General features: G+C 44.1%; 1 protein-coding gene across 1 annotated transcript in view; it reads left to right on the top strand.

Moving 5' to 3' along the window:
• The first annotated feature begins 260 nt into the window (after positions 1-260).
• dpt (dermatopontin) overlaps positions 261-13618 on the top strand; it is a 32899-nt gene continuing 19541 nt past the window's right edge. Inside the window, exon 1 of the mRNA XM_048603228.1 lies at positions 261-617. Within this exon, the coding sequence (XP_048459185.1) occupies positions 343-617 (275 nt within the window). The 5' untranslated portion in view covers positions 261-342. The remainder of the gene's footprint in view (positions 618-13618) is intronic.

Genomic DNA, 13618 nt, shown 5'->3' with positions numbered 1-13618 from the left:
GGGTAATTCATATAGAATGGTAATATTTTCCATGCCACTCATCGTACTGACATGAAGAGGTTAAATGTTTCTGGCGATTAAGTTATTTTGAAGCTCACTTTAGGAGTATGTGTGAGAATATTTTCATCTTCATTTCAGAGCATAAAAATGCATGGTCCACCTTAAAAAGAATATCAGAAGTTCCACAGTCTGGGTATTAGATTTAAAACATGCTGCATATTTTTATGTCAGATCATAAATGCTTCTGGATTCAGGCTTGGAAACATCTGTTAGCCAAATGTTACATCCCATATAAAATGGTGGAAGCAGCAAAGTCTGAGCCAGTACATCCAGACTGCAGAAATGCATCCCAAATGTGCTCACTTGCTTATAGTCCTGATCATTGTGGTTCATGGTCAGAATTATCCGCCACCTGAAGTGCAATGGGTCAATCTTTATAGGCAAGGTTTTAACTTCCAGTGTCATCCAGGGGAAGCTTTGGTCTCAATACAAAGTTACTATGACAAATCAGAAGGTTCTGACAGAGTCTGGAGTTTCGAATGCATGCCAACGCCTCAGGGTATGGGAGAGGCGACAGAATGCTGGTGGGATGACACTCAACAAGCTGGACTTGAATGGTAGGTCACAAGGTGTATTGTTAATGTTTTGCTCTCCTCTACACAACCTCTGTTTAATTTTTCCTGTTATGTTTATTAAAGTATGCTTTAAAATGATCAAATAGTTCTTAGACCGTTGTGCATGAATAGGGACGCAGGTCAGTTATTCGACTGAATATAACTGATGAATTTTAAATGAGAAGCAGGTAGCATGTCAGCTTTGAATTTCCTGTGATTAAATATTCTTTCAAAATACAATGCAAATCAAATGTTAGTGCTAGAGTCGTGTGCCCTATGCTTAACGGATCTTAGTAAGTTTGTTCTTGCTTTGTGATCCAATATTATGCAAGTAGATTGAAAACAACTTACAGAACACATCAGTACCTGCCAATACTGGAACATTTGAAGTACATTCATCCTTTCTGACCCCAACATTTAAGGAATTTTCATTTTTAGTGAGAGATTTCACATTTATGGACATTTTCAATGGTTTGAATATTAACTAGGCTAAAATGCGTATACATGAACAATCCTTATGTACTTTTCCCTTTCTTTCGCATCCATTTTTCTCCTTGTACTGTTCCTACCCTGACCACATCTTACTCTATAGTGGACTCTACCAAACCTAGGAACCCTGTGCTATCAAACTCAAGTGGCTGTTGGTTATGAGTGGAGCCAAACTGATTTTCTTTGATGCTTTCAGCCTTGAATATTTTTTGAGGGCTGATTTGAACACTGAAGGGGCAAAGATGGATATTGTGATTCAGTATCTTGGGAATGCCTTTTTGTATATTGGACCATCACGATTTGTACGAATTTATTTGGCTGAGTTTGGTGGAAACCCAAAGAGGGAAGGAAGAAATAAAAGATTTTATGCTCAGAAACATGAGGAAAGATAATGGAAAGAATAAAGAGGATTGTAAAGAAATGTTAAATGACAGACAGAGCAGAATTACAGATACAGATAGCAATTCACAAAGACACAAAGGAATTCAATGAGAAAGAGAGATCAATCTGTAAAGGCAATCTACGTTTTGTTATTCACAATTTTGTGCTGTAATTGTACATTTAAAGTCACAAGTATATAACCATTTTATGTAGAAATATATAGTCTACACAGAGAAGATAGAGAGTGATACTCTGTTGCATCTTTTTTGTATTTTGCCGTCTTGTGCTATTACAGCCATTTCTTTTACTTGAAGGTTTTGATGAGGTACGATTGTCTTACTTTGTTGTTAATTCACAATATTGTGTTAAAGATTTACTTTAAGTGCCTGGTTTGTGCAGCAGTAGGCGCTGTGATGCCAATGAAGGGCCAATTTCATTCTAATGTGCTTTAGGGAAGGAAATCTGTTGTCCTTATCAAGTCTGGCCTACACCTGACTCGAAAACTGCAGCAATGTAATTGATGCAATTAAGGATGAGCAACACATGCAGGCCTTGCTGGCAATGCCTACAGCCAATGAAAGGATGATGAAATTCTGATAGGAAAATGCTGACAGATGCCTTTAATAAGATGCTTTTGGCAGTCCAAAACTGGACCCACTGTTGGTCAAATTCCTCGTGAGCGGGACATTCTAGGAGAGCCAGGATGCTGGCTCCCACCAATTTTACCCCAACACCACTGTGATGTATTTCATGAAGACCAGCAGAATTCCTATCTTTGAAAATCCTGCATTCTGCTGATAATCCAGATTTAACTCTGATTAAGACTACCACCGCTGAAATAATGAGACTGACTTAATCAATTGATGAACAAATTCAGAAGCCAAAGTAACCTTATATGTATTAATATTTATTTCAAAGCACTGCTGTTTTTTTGTTCATTTGACTCCATCTTATAATGTTAACTTGTGAAGCATGAGCTAAAACTGTGGCACAATCAACCTAAGTAATATAATAATAACTCCTATTAGAAACAAAATCCAGATTATTCATGTTACAATATTCAGTTTTCTTTTCTATCTCTATCATTTTTACAGTTCTGTTTCATTCCACAAATCTCCACTCTACCCCCAAGGCTCCCCCAACCCCATTAGATATGAATGTAGATGATCTGTGTCCAGACCACAAGACTGGGAAATGGATGAGAGCACCCCAGGTCCCTGTTGTAAAGTGTATGTGGCTATCTTCATAGCCTGAATAAATAAGCTCATTGGGATAAATTATAAGGAGAAATGGATTCCCTCCTTCCACAACCAGCTAAATGCCCATCAGCAATTCACTGACCAGAAATCTGACTGACCTAAAGTGATAACACACTAGGGGTAGCCTTAATAGGGTGAGGATGGGACTTCTGCCCCCCAGGGACAGGAGGTCCCACCCTTGCACACTGCCAACCAATCTGATTGGCTAGCAGGTCTACCGTACTAATAACAACAGAAGAAAGCAGAGTTCATTGTTGGGACAATGGACAGTTCCTAGGAATTCTGAGGTAGCATGACCAGGAGACTCCAGAAAAGGTAGGGAGTTGGGAGTGTGGGTTAGAGATTCTTGGGGAGGAGGGTGTGGGGAAAGATAAAGGGAGTTATCCAGCTTGGAAGTGTTGTCCTGATGGCAAAGGAGTCTTCCTTTCACTGCATGGGCTTTTAGCCTCCATTTTTGTTTGTTGCACAAGTTGGCTGTAGGGGACTGCAATGGGCTGGCTGACATCCCACGTTATTGTACGTGTACCCCCAGACCCCGCCTTTCAAATATACCAGCAGGAGACCATTACGTTCACCCCCAACGTATGGAAGATCTCAGAGATAATGCAGCATCCATATGCCATGCATTGATACACCAACATTTGCAACCACTTTCCTCAGAAGTGCAATATTTTATAGTGTATATTTTAAAAGAATGGGTGATTTTGATGTCAAATTCAACTAAAATTTGTACAGCTGTAAACAGGTTAGGAGTTGTAATTCTGCTTTTGACAACATTAATTATTCTAGTAGCATTCAATCTCTTGCATATCATTTGAAAAAAAATGTTTAAGAAATTCATATTATTTTTGAGGAATCCATCTGAGAAACTCAACTTAAGCTCCAGGTCAGCATTCATTATCTACATTCTGTCACTCAAATGACATCTGGAAAATTGGTCAAACTTCACCTGTGTGCAGATCTATATCTCTGTCTCGTTCATTGACTCAGTCATTGTTGCCACAGTCTCAATTTTCCCATGGATATTAAGACCAGAATGTGAATGAGTAAGAGCCTATTCCAGTTGGGGTTCATTTATTTTCCTGTTTTTAACTTCAATTCCATCCACCTCCCTGACTGTCATCTCAAACTGACCTAAGAAGTGCAATGTAATCCCTTGCTTGATATGAAATCAGTTTCCTCATCTAAATCCAGTTTGTTACAAAATCTGAGATAGTAGGAACTGCAGATGCTGGAGAATCTGAGATAACAAGGTGTAGAGCTGGATGAACACAGCAGGCCAAGCAGCATCAGAGGAGCAGGAAAGCTGACGTTTCGGGCCTAGACCCTTCTTCAGAAATGGGGAAGGGGATTCTGAAATAAATAGGGAGGGGGGAGGCAGATAGAAGGTGGATAAAGGAGAAGATAGGTGGAGAGGAAACAGACAGGTCAAGGAGGCAGGAATGGAGCCAGTAAGGATCAGTGGAGGTGGGGAGTTAGGGAGGGGATAGGTCAGTCCAGGGAGGATGGACAGGTCAAGGAGGCGGGATGAGGCTGGTAGGTAGGAGATGGGGGTGGGACTTGAGGTGGGAGGAGGGGATAGGTGGGAGGAAGGACAGGTTAGGGTGGCAGGGACGAGCTGGGCTGGTTCTGGGATGCGGTCAGGGGCGGGGAGATTTTGAAGCTTGTGAAATCCACATTGATACCATTGGGCTGCAGGGTTCCCAAGCGAAATATGAGTTGCTGTTCCTGCAACCTTCAGGTGGCATCAGTGTGGCACTGCAGGAGGCTCAGGATGGACATGTCGTCCAAGGAGTGGGAGGGAGAGTTGAAATGGTTCGCGACTGGGAGGTGCAGTCGTTTGTCGCGAATCGAGCATAGGTGTTCCACAAAGTAGTCCCCAAGCCTCTGCTTGGTTTCCCCGATGTAGAGGAGGCCACATCGGGAACAGTGGATACAGTATGCCACATTAGCAGATGTGCAGGTGAACATCTGTTCGATGTGGAAGGTCTTCTTGGGGCCTGGGATGGGGGTGACGGGGGAGGTGTAGGGGCAGGTGTAGCACTTCCTGCGGTTGCAGGGAAAAGTGCCGGGGGTGGTAGGAGTGGTGGGGAGTGTGGAGCGGACAAGGGAGTCATGGAGAGAGTGGTCCCTCCGGAAAGCAGATAAGGGTGGGGAGGGAAAAATGTCTTTGGTAGTGGAGTCAGATTACAGATTGCAGAAGTGTCGGAGGATGCTGCGTTGGATCTGGAGGTTGGTGGGGTGGTACGTGAGGACAAGGGGGATTCTGTTTTGGTTGTTATTGCGAAGAGGGGTGAACTTAAGGTTGGAATGGAAGGTGTTAGTGAAGTGGATGAACTGTTCGAGCTCGTTGTGGGAGCATGAGGTGGCGCCAATACAGTCGTCGATGTAACGGAGGAAGAGGTGGAGGATAGGGCCAGTGTAACTTTGGAAGAGGGATTGTTCCACGTATCCTACAAAGAGGCAGGCATAGCTTGGGCTCATGGGGGTACCCACGACCACCGCTTTGTCTGTAGGAAGTGGGAGGAATTGAAGGAGAAGTTGTTAAGGGTGAGGACGAGTTCAGCTAAGCGGATGAGGGTGTCAGTGGAGGCGGACTGGTCGGGCCTGCGGGAGAGGAAGAAGCGGGTGGCCTTTAGGTCACCTGCATGGGGAATGCAAGTGTATTGGGATTGGACGTTCATGGTAAAGATGAGGTGTTGGAGACCAGGGAATCGGAAGTTTTGGAGGAGGTGGAGGGCTTGGGTGGTGTCATGGACATAGGTCGGGAGTTCCTGGACCAAGGGGGAGAAAATGGAGTTGAGATAATTGGAGATAAGTTCGGTGGGGCAGGAGCAGGCGGAGACAATGGGTTGACCAGGGCAGTCAGGTTTGTGGATTTTGGGAAGGAGATAGAAATGGGTGGTGCAGGGTTGGGGAACGATGAGGTTGGAGGCTGTGGGTGGGAGGTCACCTGAAGTGATGAGGTTGTGGATGGTTTGGGAGATGATGTTTTGGTGATCAGGGGTGGGGTCATGATCAAGGGGGCGGTAGGTTACAAAATCTACTTCCTTCCAGTGCCGGAATATTGCTCATCTCTGCCAATACTCCTCCCATTCTGTGGCTGAAACTCCATTTCACACCTTCATTGGCACTGTGGTAACTCATTTCCACACGCAAACCACACAGGCTTCCATTTATTGAAAATTCAGTCAAGCCTGTGTTTTCATCTGCAATAAATGGCGCATTCTCACCAGAGTCTCCTTTCCTGGCTCACTGGTTCCCTTGTTCCAGAGTTTTAAGTTCAGAATATTCATTATTGTTTACCTATAAATCTATAGCTTGGCCATCTTGGCATTGTGGACAAAATCAGTCTTAAAATCCACACTGTATTGTGTTTTGTTTAATGTACAATAATTTACTTGCCTGACAGAAGAATTACGTCCCATTTTGGGTATTTATTCTATGGCAGAAATATACAATCTTACCAGTTTTTTGCAGATATAGAAAGTGTCCACAGCACAGAACTGTGCACTCAGAAGCCACCTTAAAAACAATAGACTTCAAAAGTTGATGAATGGCAGCCGGTATCAGCATGTAATGTAGATGCCAACAATGACTGCATGAAACACCCATGCTTATACTATTTTTACTTGGACAAATGCCGCTTCCCACAAGACCATAATTGTAAACATCCCTGTATTGAAATCTGTACAGAATTTCTCTTAGAAATGTCAGTGCCTTGTGTAGTAATCAGTTAACAAATCAGTTATTAAAAAAAAGTCACATTTTTGTGATTGTTGTTCTGTGTATTTCTTGTAAAATATTACAAGTTGGAATGCAAAAGCCTAGGAATACAAACTAGTGGAAAACGACAAACCGGCAACAAGGCTAAAAGAAGAAGAAAATAAATCCGTTTCACATTATGTTCTGTTCTTCTTACTATCAAATTGCCAGTCACAGATTAGACTGACTGGTTTTCTGTTTTTCCTGGTTTAACAATGGCATCATTCATTGTTGATATGTTGATAATCACACTAATCTTTAGATTTGTATGATTTTATTTGTTTAATAAAATAGTCCTTTGGAGATGGATTTTCGCCAATGGAAGTGGAAGCTATTTAGATAATATTTTCATCTCAAAAATGGTTTTTGGAGATCATTAGGCACACACAAAAGAAGGGGATTTAAACTTAGACTCCACAGAAAACAGTTAATTGGACAAAGATCACGCAGAATTATGTTGGGATATTAAAAATAAAAGTAAACAGATTAGTGAGTGGAAAATTTGAAAATAGGATCATAGAGTCATACAGCCTGGAAATAGACCCTTCAGTCCAACCAGTGCATCCTGACCATAATCCCAAGCTAATCTACACCCACCTGCCTGCGCTTTGCCCATATCCCTCCCCCGCAAACCTTTCCTATTGCTTATCCAAATGCCTTTTAAACATTGTAACTGTACCCGCATCCATCACTTCCTCTGGAACTTCATTCCAAACATGAACCACTCTGTGTTAAAAAGTTGCTCCTCATGTCTTTTAAAAATCTTTCTCCTCTCACTTTAAATATATGCCCCATGTCTTGAAATCACCCACCCTAAGGAAAAGACACCTGCCATTCACCTTATTTATACCCGTCATAATTTTATAAACCTCTATAAGGTCAATCCTGAACCTCCTACACTCCAGTCAAAAAAGTCCCAGCCTCTCCCAATAGCTCAAACTCTCCATTCCCAGCAACATTCTGGTAAATCTTTTCTGAACCCTCTCCAGCTTAATAAGATGCTTCTTATAACAGGGCAACCAGAACTACACGTAGTACACCAGAAGAGGCCTCACCCAGTGTCCTGTACAACCTCAACATGATGTCCCAACTCTTGTACTCAAAGGTCTGAGCAATGAAGGCAAGCGTACTAAATGTTTTCTTAAATACCCTGTCTGCATATGATGCAAACTTCAAAGAATTATGTATCCGAACCCCTAGGTCTTTCTGTTCTACAATACTACCAAGGCCCTCCTTTTAATTGTATAAGTCCTGCCCTTTTTTGTTTTATCAAAATGCAATACTTGCATTTATCCAAATTAAACTCCATCTGCCACTCCTGAACCCATTGGCTCAGTTGATCAAGATCTCTCTGTAATCTTAGATAACCTTATTCAGTGTCGACTGCACCATCAATTTTGGTGCCATCCACAAACTAACTAACCATGTCTTCTATATTCTCATTTAAATCATTTGTATAAATGACAAAAGTGGACCCAGTACCAATTCCTGTGCAACATCGCTGCTAACAGGCTTCCAGTCTGAAAAATAACCTTCCACAACCATTCTCTGTCTCCTACCACAAAATCAATTTTGAATCCAGTTGGCAAGCTCACCCTGAATCCCCTGTGATCTAACTTTACTAATTAGTCTACCGTGCTGAACCTTGTCAAAGGCTATACTGAAGTCTAAGTAAACATTGTTTGTCGCTCTGTCCACATCAATCTTCTTCCTCAAAAAACTCAATCAAGTTTGTGGGACACATTTTCCCTCACACAAAACCATGCTGACTGTCCCTAATCGTTTCTTGCCACTTGATTTAAATATTTACTTTAGTTATGGAGGTATTATTATAATAATGAAATTACATTAATATTGAAGGTAAAATCAAAGTCAAGAGAGAAGCAAAAAGAAATGGAGAAACAGAGGTCTTTTCTAAATTTCTCAGACATAGCAAGAACTGTAGATTCTGGAGTCAGAGACAACACAGTGTGGAGCTGGAGGAACACAATAGGCCAGGCAACATCAGAGGAGCAGGGAAGTTGATGGTTCGGGTCAGGACTCTTCTTCAGAAATGGGGAGGGTGAAGGGAGCTGGGAAATAAATAGGGAGAGGAGCGGTGGGGCTGGGGAAGGTAGGTGTGAGGGTGATAGGTGAGTATAGGTAGGGAGTAGTGGGGATTGGTCAGTGAGATGGGAGGGGCGGATAGGTGGGAGAGAATTTGGAAAGGTTGTGTTAGGTCAAGGAGGCGGGGATGAGAGGGAGGGTTGTACATGGGAAGAGGCCAGGGGGTGGTGGGATGATTTTAAAACTGCTGAATTCCATGTTTAGGCCATCTGGCTATAGGCTCCTGAGGCAGAGTATGAGGTGTTGCTTCTCCAGTTTGCGGGTGGTGTTATTGTGACAATGGAGGAGGCCCAGGATGGACATGTCGCCCAGGGAGCGGGAGGGGTAATTAAAATGGTTGGCGACCGGAAGGTGTTGTCGTTTGTTGTGTACAGAGTGCTGATGCTCTACAAAATGGTCTCCGAGTTTACGCTTGGTCTCACTGATGTACAGGAGGCCACACCAGGAGCAGCGGAAACAGGAGACCAAGTTGACAGAAGTACAGGTGAACGCCTGTCTGATATGAAAGGTTAGTTTTGGGCCTTGAATGGAGGTGAGGGAGAGGTGTAGGGGCAGGTGTAGCACTTTCTGTGGTTGCAGGGAAAATTACCGGGTGTGGTGGGGTTAGTGGGGAGCGTGGAGTGGACGAAAGAGTTGTGGAGAGAGTGGTCCCTACAAAAGGTAAATAGGGGTGGGGAGGGAAATATGTCTTTGGTTGTGGGGTCGGATTGTAGGTAGTGGAAGTGGCGGAGAATGACATATTGGATGCGAAGGTTGGTGGGGTGATATGTGAGGACAAGGGGGATTCTGTCTTTATTTTTGTTGAGTGATTGGGATGTGAGGGCAGAAGGGGGGAAATGCAAGAGATGAGGTTGAGGGCATTTTTGATCACCGGAGGTGGGGGGGGTGGATGTTGTGGTCCTTGAAACAGGAGGACATCTGGGATGTCTGGGAGTGGAACACTCCATCTTGGGAGCAGACACGGTGGAAGGAGAGGAATTGGGAGTAGGGGATCGTATTTTTGCAGGAGTGTGTGTGAGAGGAGGTGTAGTCTAGGTAGCTGTGGGAATCAGTTGACTTGAAATAGATATCAGTTTCAAGGCAGTCACCAGAGATGGAGATGGAGAGGTCCAGGAAGGAGAGGGACGTTTGTAGATGGTCCAGGTGAAATTGAGGTTGGGGTGAAAGGTGTTAGTAAAGTTGATGAACTGTTCAAGCTTCCATGTTTTTTTTGCCTGCTCTTTTTCAATACCACTTCCCACATTAGGACTTAAATTTAAACTGGTTCAAGGTCTATATAGAAGGGTAGGGGTGTGTATTTTGGCAGAACTCAGCCTCTGACCCAATTGACTACCAAGATCCTGACCCTGTGCGATTTGGAATGAGGGTAGTCAAGGTCGGATCAACTCATTTTTGTTATACACGGTATCTATTAAAGAGCCTTTGTGTGCTGACTGGAATTTCCACTCAGCATTACAAGCAACCCACATTGACCATGTTCATGAGCAGGCCAAAGGGGTGGCTTCAGTGTGAGGGTGGGTGCCTGAGTTCATGGGGGACAGCCCTCTGGACCTATAATGTCCACTGTCTCACAGTTGTGGCTACTGATTGTTCCCTGGGGTGTCTGCCCCCCCAGAGTCATAACCAAAGCCTGTGTTTTTATTCAAACTGGGGAAGTGATGGCCCGGTGGTATCATTGCTAAACAATTTATCAAGAGACCCAGTTAGTATCCAGGAGATTTGCGTTCAATTCCTGACATAGTGGGTGGTGGAATTTGAATTCAATAAGAATCTGGAATTTAGAGTCTGCTGATAACCATGAAACCATTGTCAATTGTTGGGAAAACCCCCCTGGTTCACAATGTCCTTTAGGGAAACTGCCATCCTCACCTGGTATGGCCTACATGTGACTCTAGACGCGCAGAAATGTGGTTGACTCTGAACTGCCCCTTGCGCAATTAGGGAAGGCTTTGGAAGATGTTACAATCCCTGTAACTCATTGTTTACATTCTCCTAATCAGATTTTCACCCCTTCCACAAAACCAAATAGCTGTAACCAAAATTATGACATTCATAATGTGGATGTGGAAGTGAGGGAGAAACAGGAGTAGAAGAGAAGCCTGAGAGACAAAAAAGGAAGTGAAGAAAGTGTTATAAATAAAGCACAGAAGAAAACAAAAAGGTTGGAGATACAGTCTGCAGATGTACAACCATGTGAGAAGCTGGGAGTTTTTTTTTAATTGAAAATCTAGACAATCACAGAATCAGATATATTTTTCAAACTCATTACCAATAATAATAACCTATTTAAACAAGGTACATTCTAAATGGGGTCACTGAAGAAGGGTCACTGGACCTGAAACATTGACTCTACTTTCCCTCTGCAAATGCTGACAGACCTGCTAAGTTTTGCCAGCAATTTCAGTTTTTGTTACATGCTAAGATATTTGTGCTGTGTAACTATGTGACAATCCTTTGCCTTGTAATATTTTCAGTTGTTGCACCTACATGAGCAGGAAAGATGAAAGGTGATAAAATCAAATTGTATGTTTTTAATCAATTAATAAGAGATGGGTGTAGAACAGTGACATTTCAATTATTTAAATATCCAGCATATGATAGTTGAGGGAATTTATTCAGGCATGATGTTCTAAGCTTTACATGATTTAAATGTTTTCAGGGCTTGCTTAATGTAAATGTCTGGGAATGTGAAAATAGCACGGCCTGAAAAATAAAATATCGTGGCATCAACATAAAGCACTGCAATCTGTGACCTCTAAAATTGACATACAGCCCACAACCAGTGGAAATATTCTGCAATATAAACACACCATTAATGGAATAATGGGATGGACTTGCACCAAGAAACCATACATACCTTCCTTCTTGTCTTTGCAAGAGGGCTGACAACTGCTGGCTACCAAAGAGAGTGGTGTAAAAAAGGCTGCTGGGAGTGGTAAGTGCACCAGAGTTTGAACAAGTTCACTTTGCCAACATTGCAACACATATACACTGCAAAATTCAATAATCCCACAAATAGGCACAAGGATTTTGATGCATCATTACCTTGTGCCAATCGCTTCTGATGTAGACAGCATGAAAACATTGTGCTGCTTGCTAACATAAACGATTGTAGCACGCCTCCAGTACCAAGGGCATGGTTGAATGGCTCCAAGCACAAACAGGGAAAGAAAACTGATGAGAGGCTAGTATGAATAAAAGGTAGCTTGCTCAATTAAAGGGGAAATGTATTCTGGCAGAAAGAGGTGGGTAAAACTGAAGCAACTTGGCAAAAAGCAAGCTTCAAGATTTTTCAGAGCTGTGCTGGAGGCATTGGCTCTGAAAGTGAAGAGAAGGAGAGATGCCATCTGTCCACAGGGGACCAGGATTCCTGCAGACAAACTATAAGAAAGCAATACAAACAGTTGGCTTGCGGTCAATGTCAGAGGTCCTGGATGCAATATGATAGAAAGTTCAAAAATTATGAATGGTCACACATATTGAATGTGTCTTCAAATGCAATAACCTGCCGGCTGTAGCACTAACTTCTCAATGCACTGCAGCCCCATCGTTCACCTACCACAATCCCCAGTCACAACTCATACATAGTATCAATAGTTTCATCTCAGTCTCACATGCTTAACACTGTTGCAAGCCCCACACTCACATCTCATAGCTTCCACCCTGTGAACTATACAATTATGGAAGGCATATCACCCACTTGTGACTTTCTTGCAGGAGAAGGTAGCAGGTAATTGGAGACAGCAACACCTAACTGGTGATGAACATGCACGCCTGCATGTTCTCACTGTGACAACAAGGTGCAGGGCTGGATGAACACAGCAGGCCAAGCAGCATCATAGGAGCAGAGAAGCTGACGTTTCGGGCCTAGACCCTTCATCAGAAAAGGGGGAGGGGAAGGGGGTTCTGAAATAAATAGGGAGAGAGTGGGAGGCGGATAGAAGATGGATAGAGGAGAGGATAGGTGGAGAGGAAACAAACAGGTCGAAGAGGCGGGGATGGGGCGAGTAAAGGTGAGTGTAGGTGGGGAGTTAGGAAGGGGATAGGTCAGTCCTCGGAGGACGGACAGGTCAAGGGGGCGGGATGAGGTTGGTCGGTAGGAGATGGAGGTGCGGCTTGAGGTGGGAGGAGGGGATAGGTGGGAGGAAGGACAGGTTAGGGAGGCAGGGACGAGCTGGACTGGTTTTGGGATGCGGTAGGGGGAGGGGAGATTTTGAAACTTGTGAAATCCACATTGATACCATTGGGCTGCAGGGTTCCCAAGCGGAATATGAGTTGCTGTTCCTGCAACCTTCGGGTGGCATCATTGTGGCACTGCAGGAGGCCCAGGAAGGACATGTCGTCTGAGGAATGGGAGGGGGAGTTGAAATGGTTCGCGACTGGGAGGTGCAGTTGTTTATTGCGAACCGAGCGTAGGTGTTCTGCATAGCGGTCCCCGAGCCTCCGCTTGGTTTCCCCGATGTAGAGGAGGCCACACCGGGTACAGCGGATACAGTATACCACATTGGCAGATGTGCAGGTGAACATCTGCTTGATGTGGAAAGTCTTCTTGGGGCCTGGGATGGGGGTGAGGGAGGAGGTATGGGGGCAGGTGTAGCACTTCCTGCGGTTGCAGGGAAAAGTGCCGGGTGTGGTGGAGCTGGAGGGGAGTGTGGAGCGGACAAGGGAGTCACGGAGAGAGTGGTCCCTCCGGAAAGCAGATAAGGGTGGGGAGGGAAAGATGTCTTTGGTGGTGGGGTCGGATTGCAGATGGCGGAAGTGTCGGAGGATGATGTGTTAGATCTGGAGGTTGGTGGGGTGGTACGTGAGGACGAGGGGGATTCTGTTTTAGTTGTTATTGTGGGGAGGAGGTGTGAGGGATGAGTTGCGGGAAATGTGGGAGACACAGTCGAGGGCGTTCTCGACCACTGAGGGGGAGAAGTTGCGGTCCTTGAAAAACGAGGACATCTGAGATGTACGGGAGTGGAATGCCTCATCCTGGGAGCAGATGCGGCAGAGGCGAAG

The sequence above is a fragment of the Rhincodon typus genome, chromosome 11, assembly GCF_021869965.1.
Source record: "Rhincodon typus isolate 14 chromosome 11, sRhiTyp1.1, whole genome shotgun sequence".
NCBI lineage: Eukaryota > Metazoa > Chordata > Chondrichthyes > Orectolobiformes > Rhincodontidae > Rhincodon > Rhincodon typus.
The sequence above is the reverse complement of the archived record's forward strand: the minus strand, read 5'-3'. Positions and strand labels throughout refer to the sequence as shown.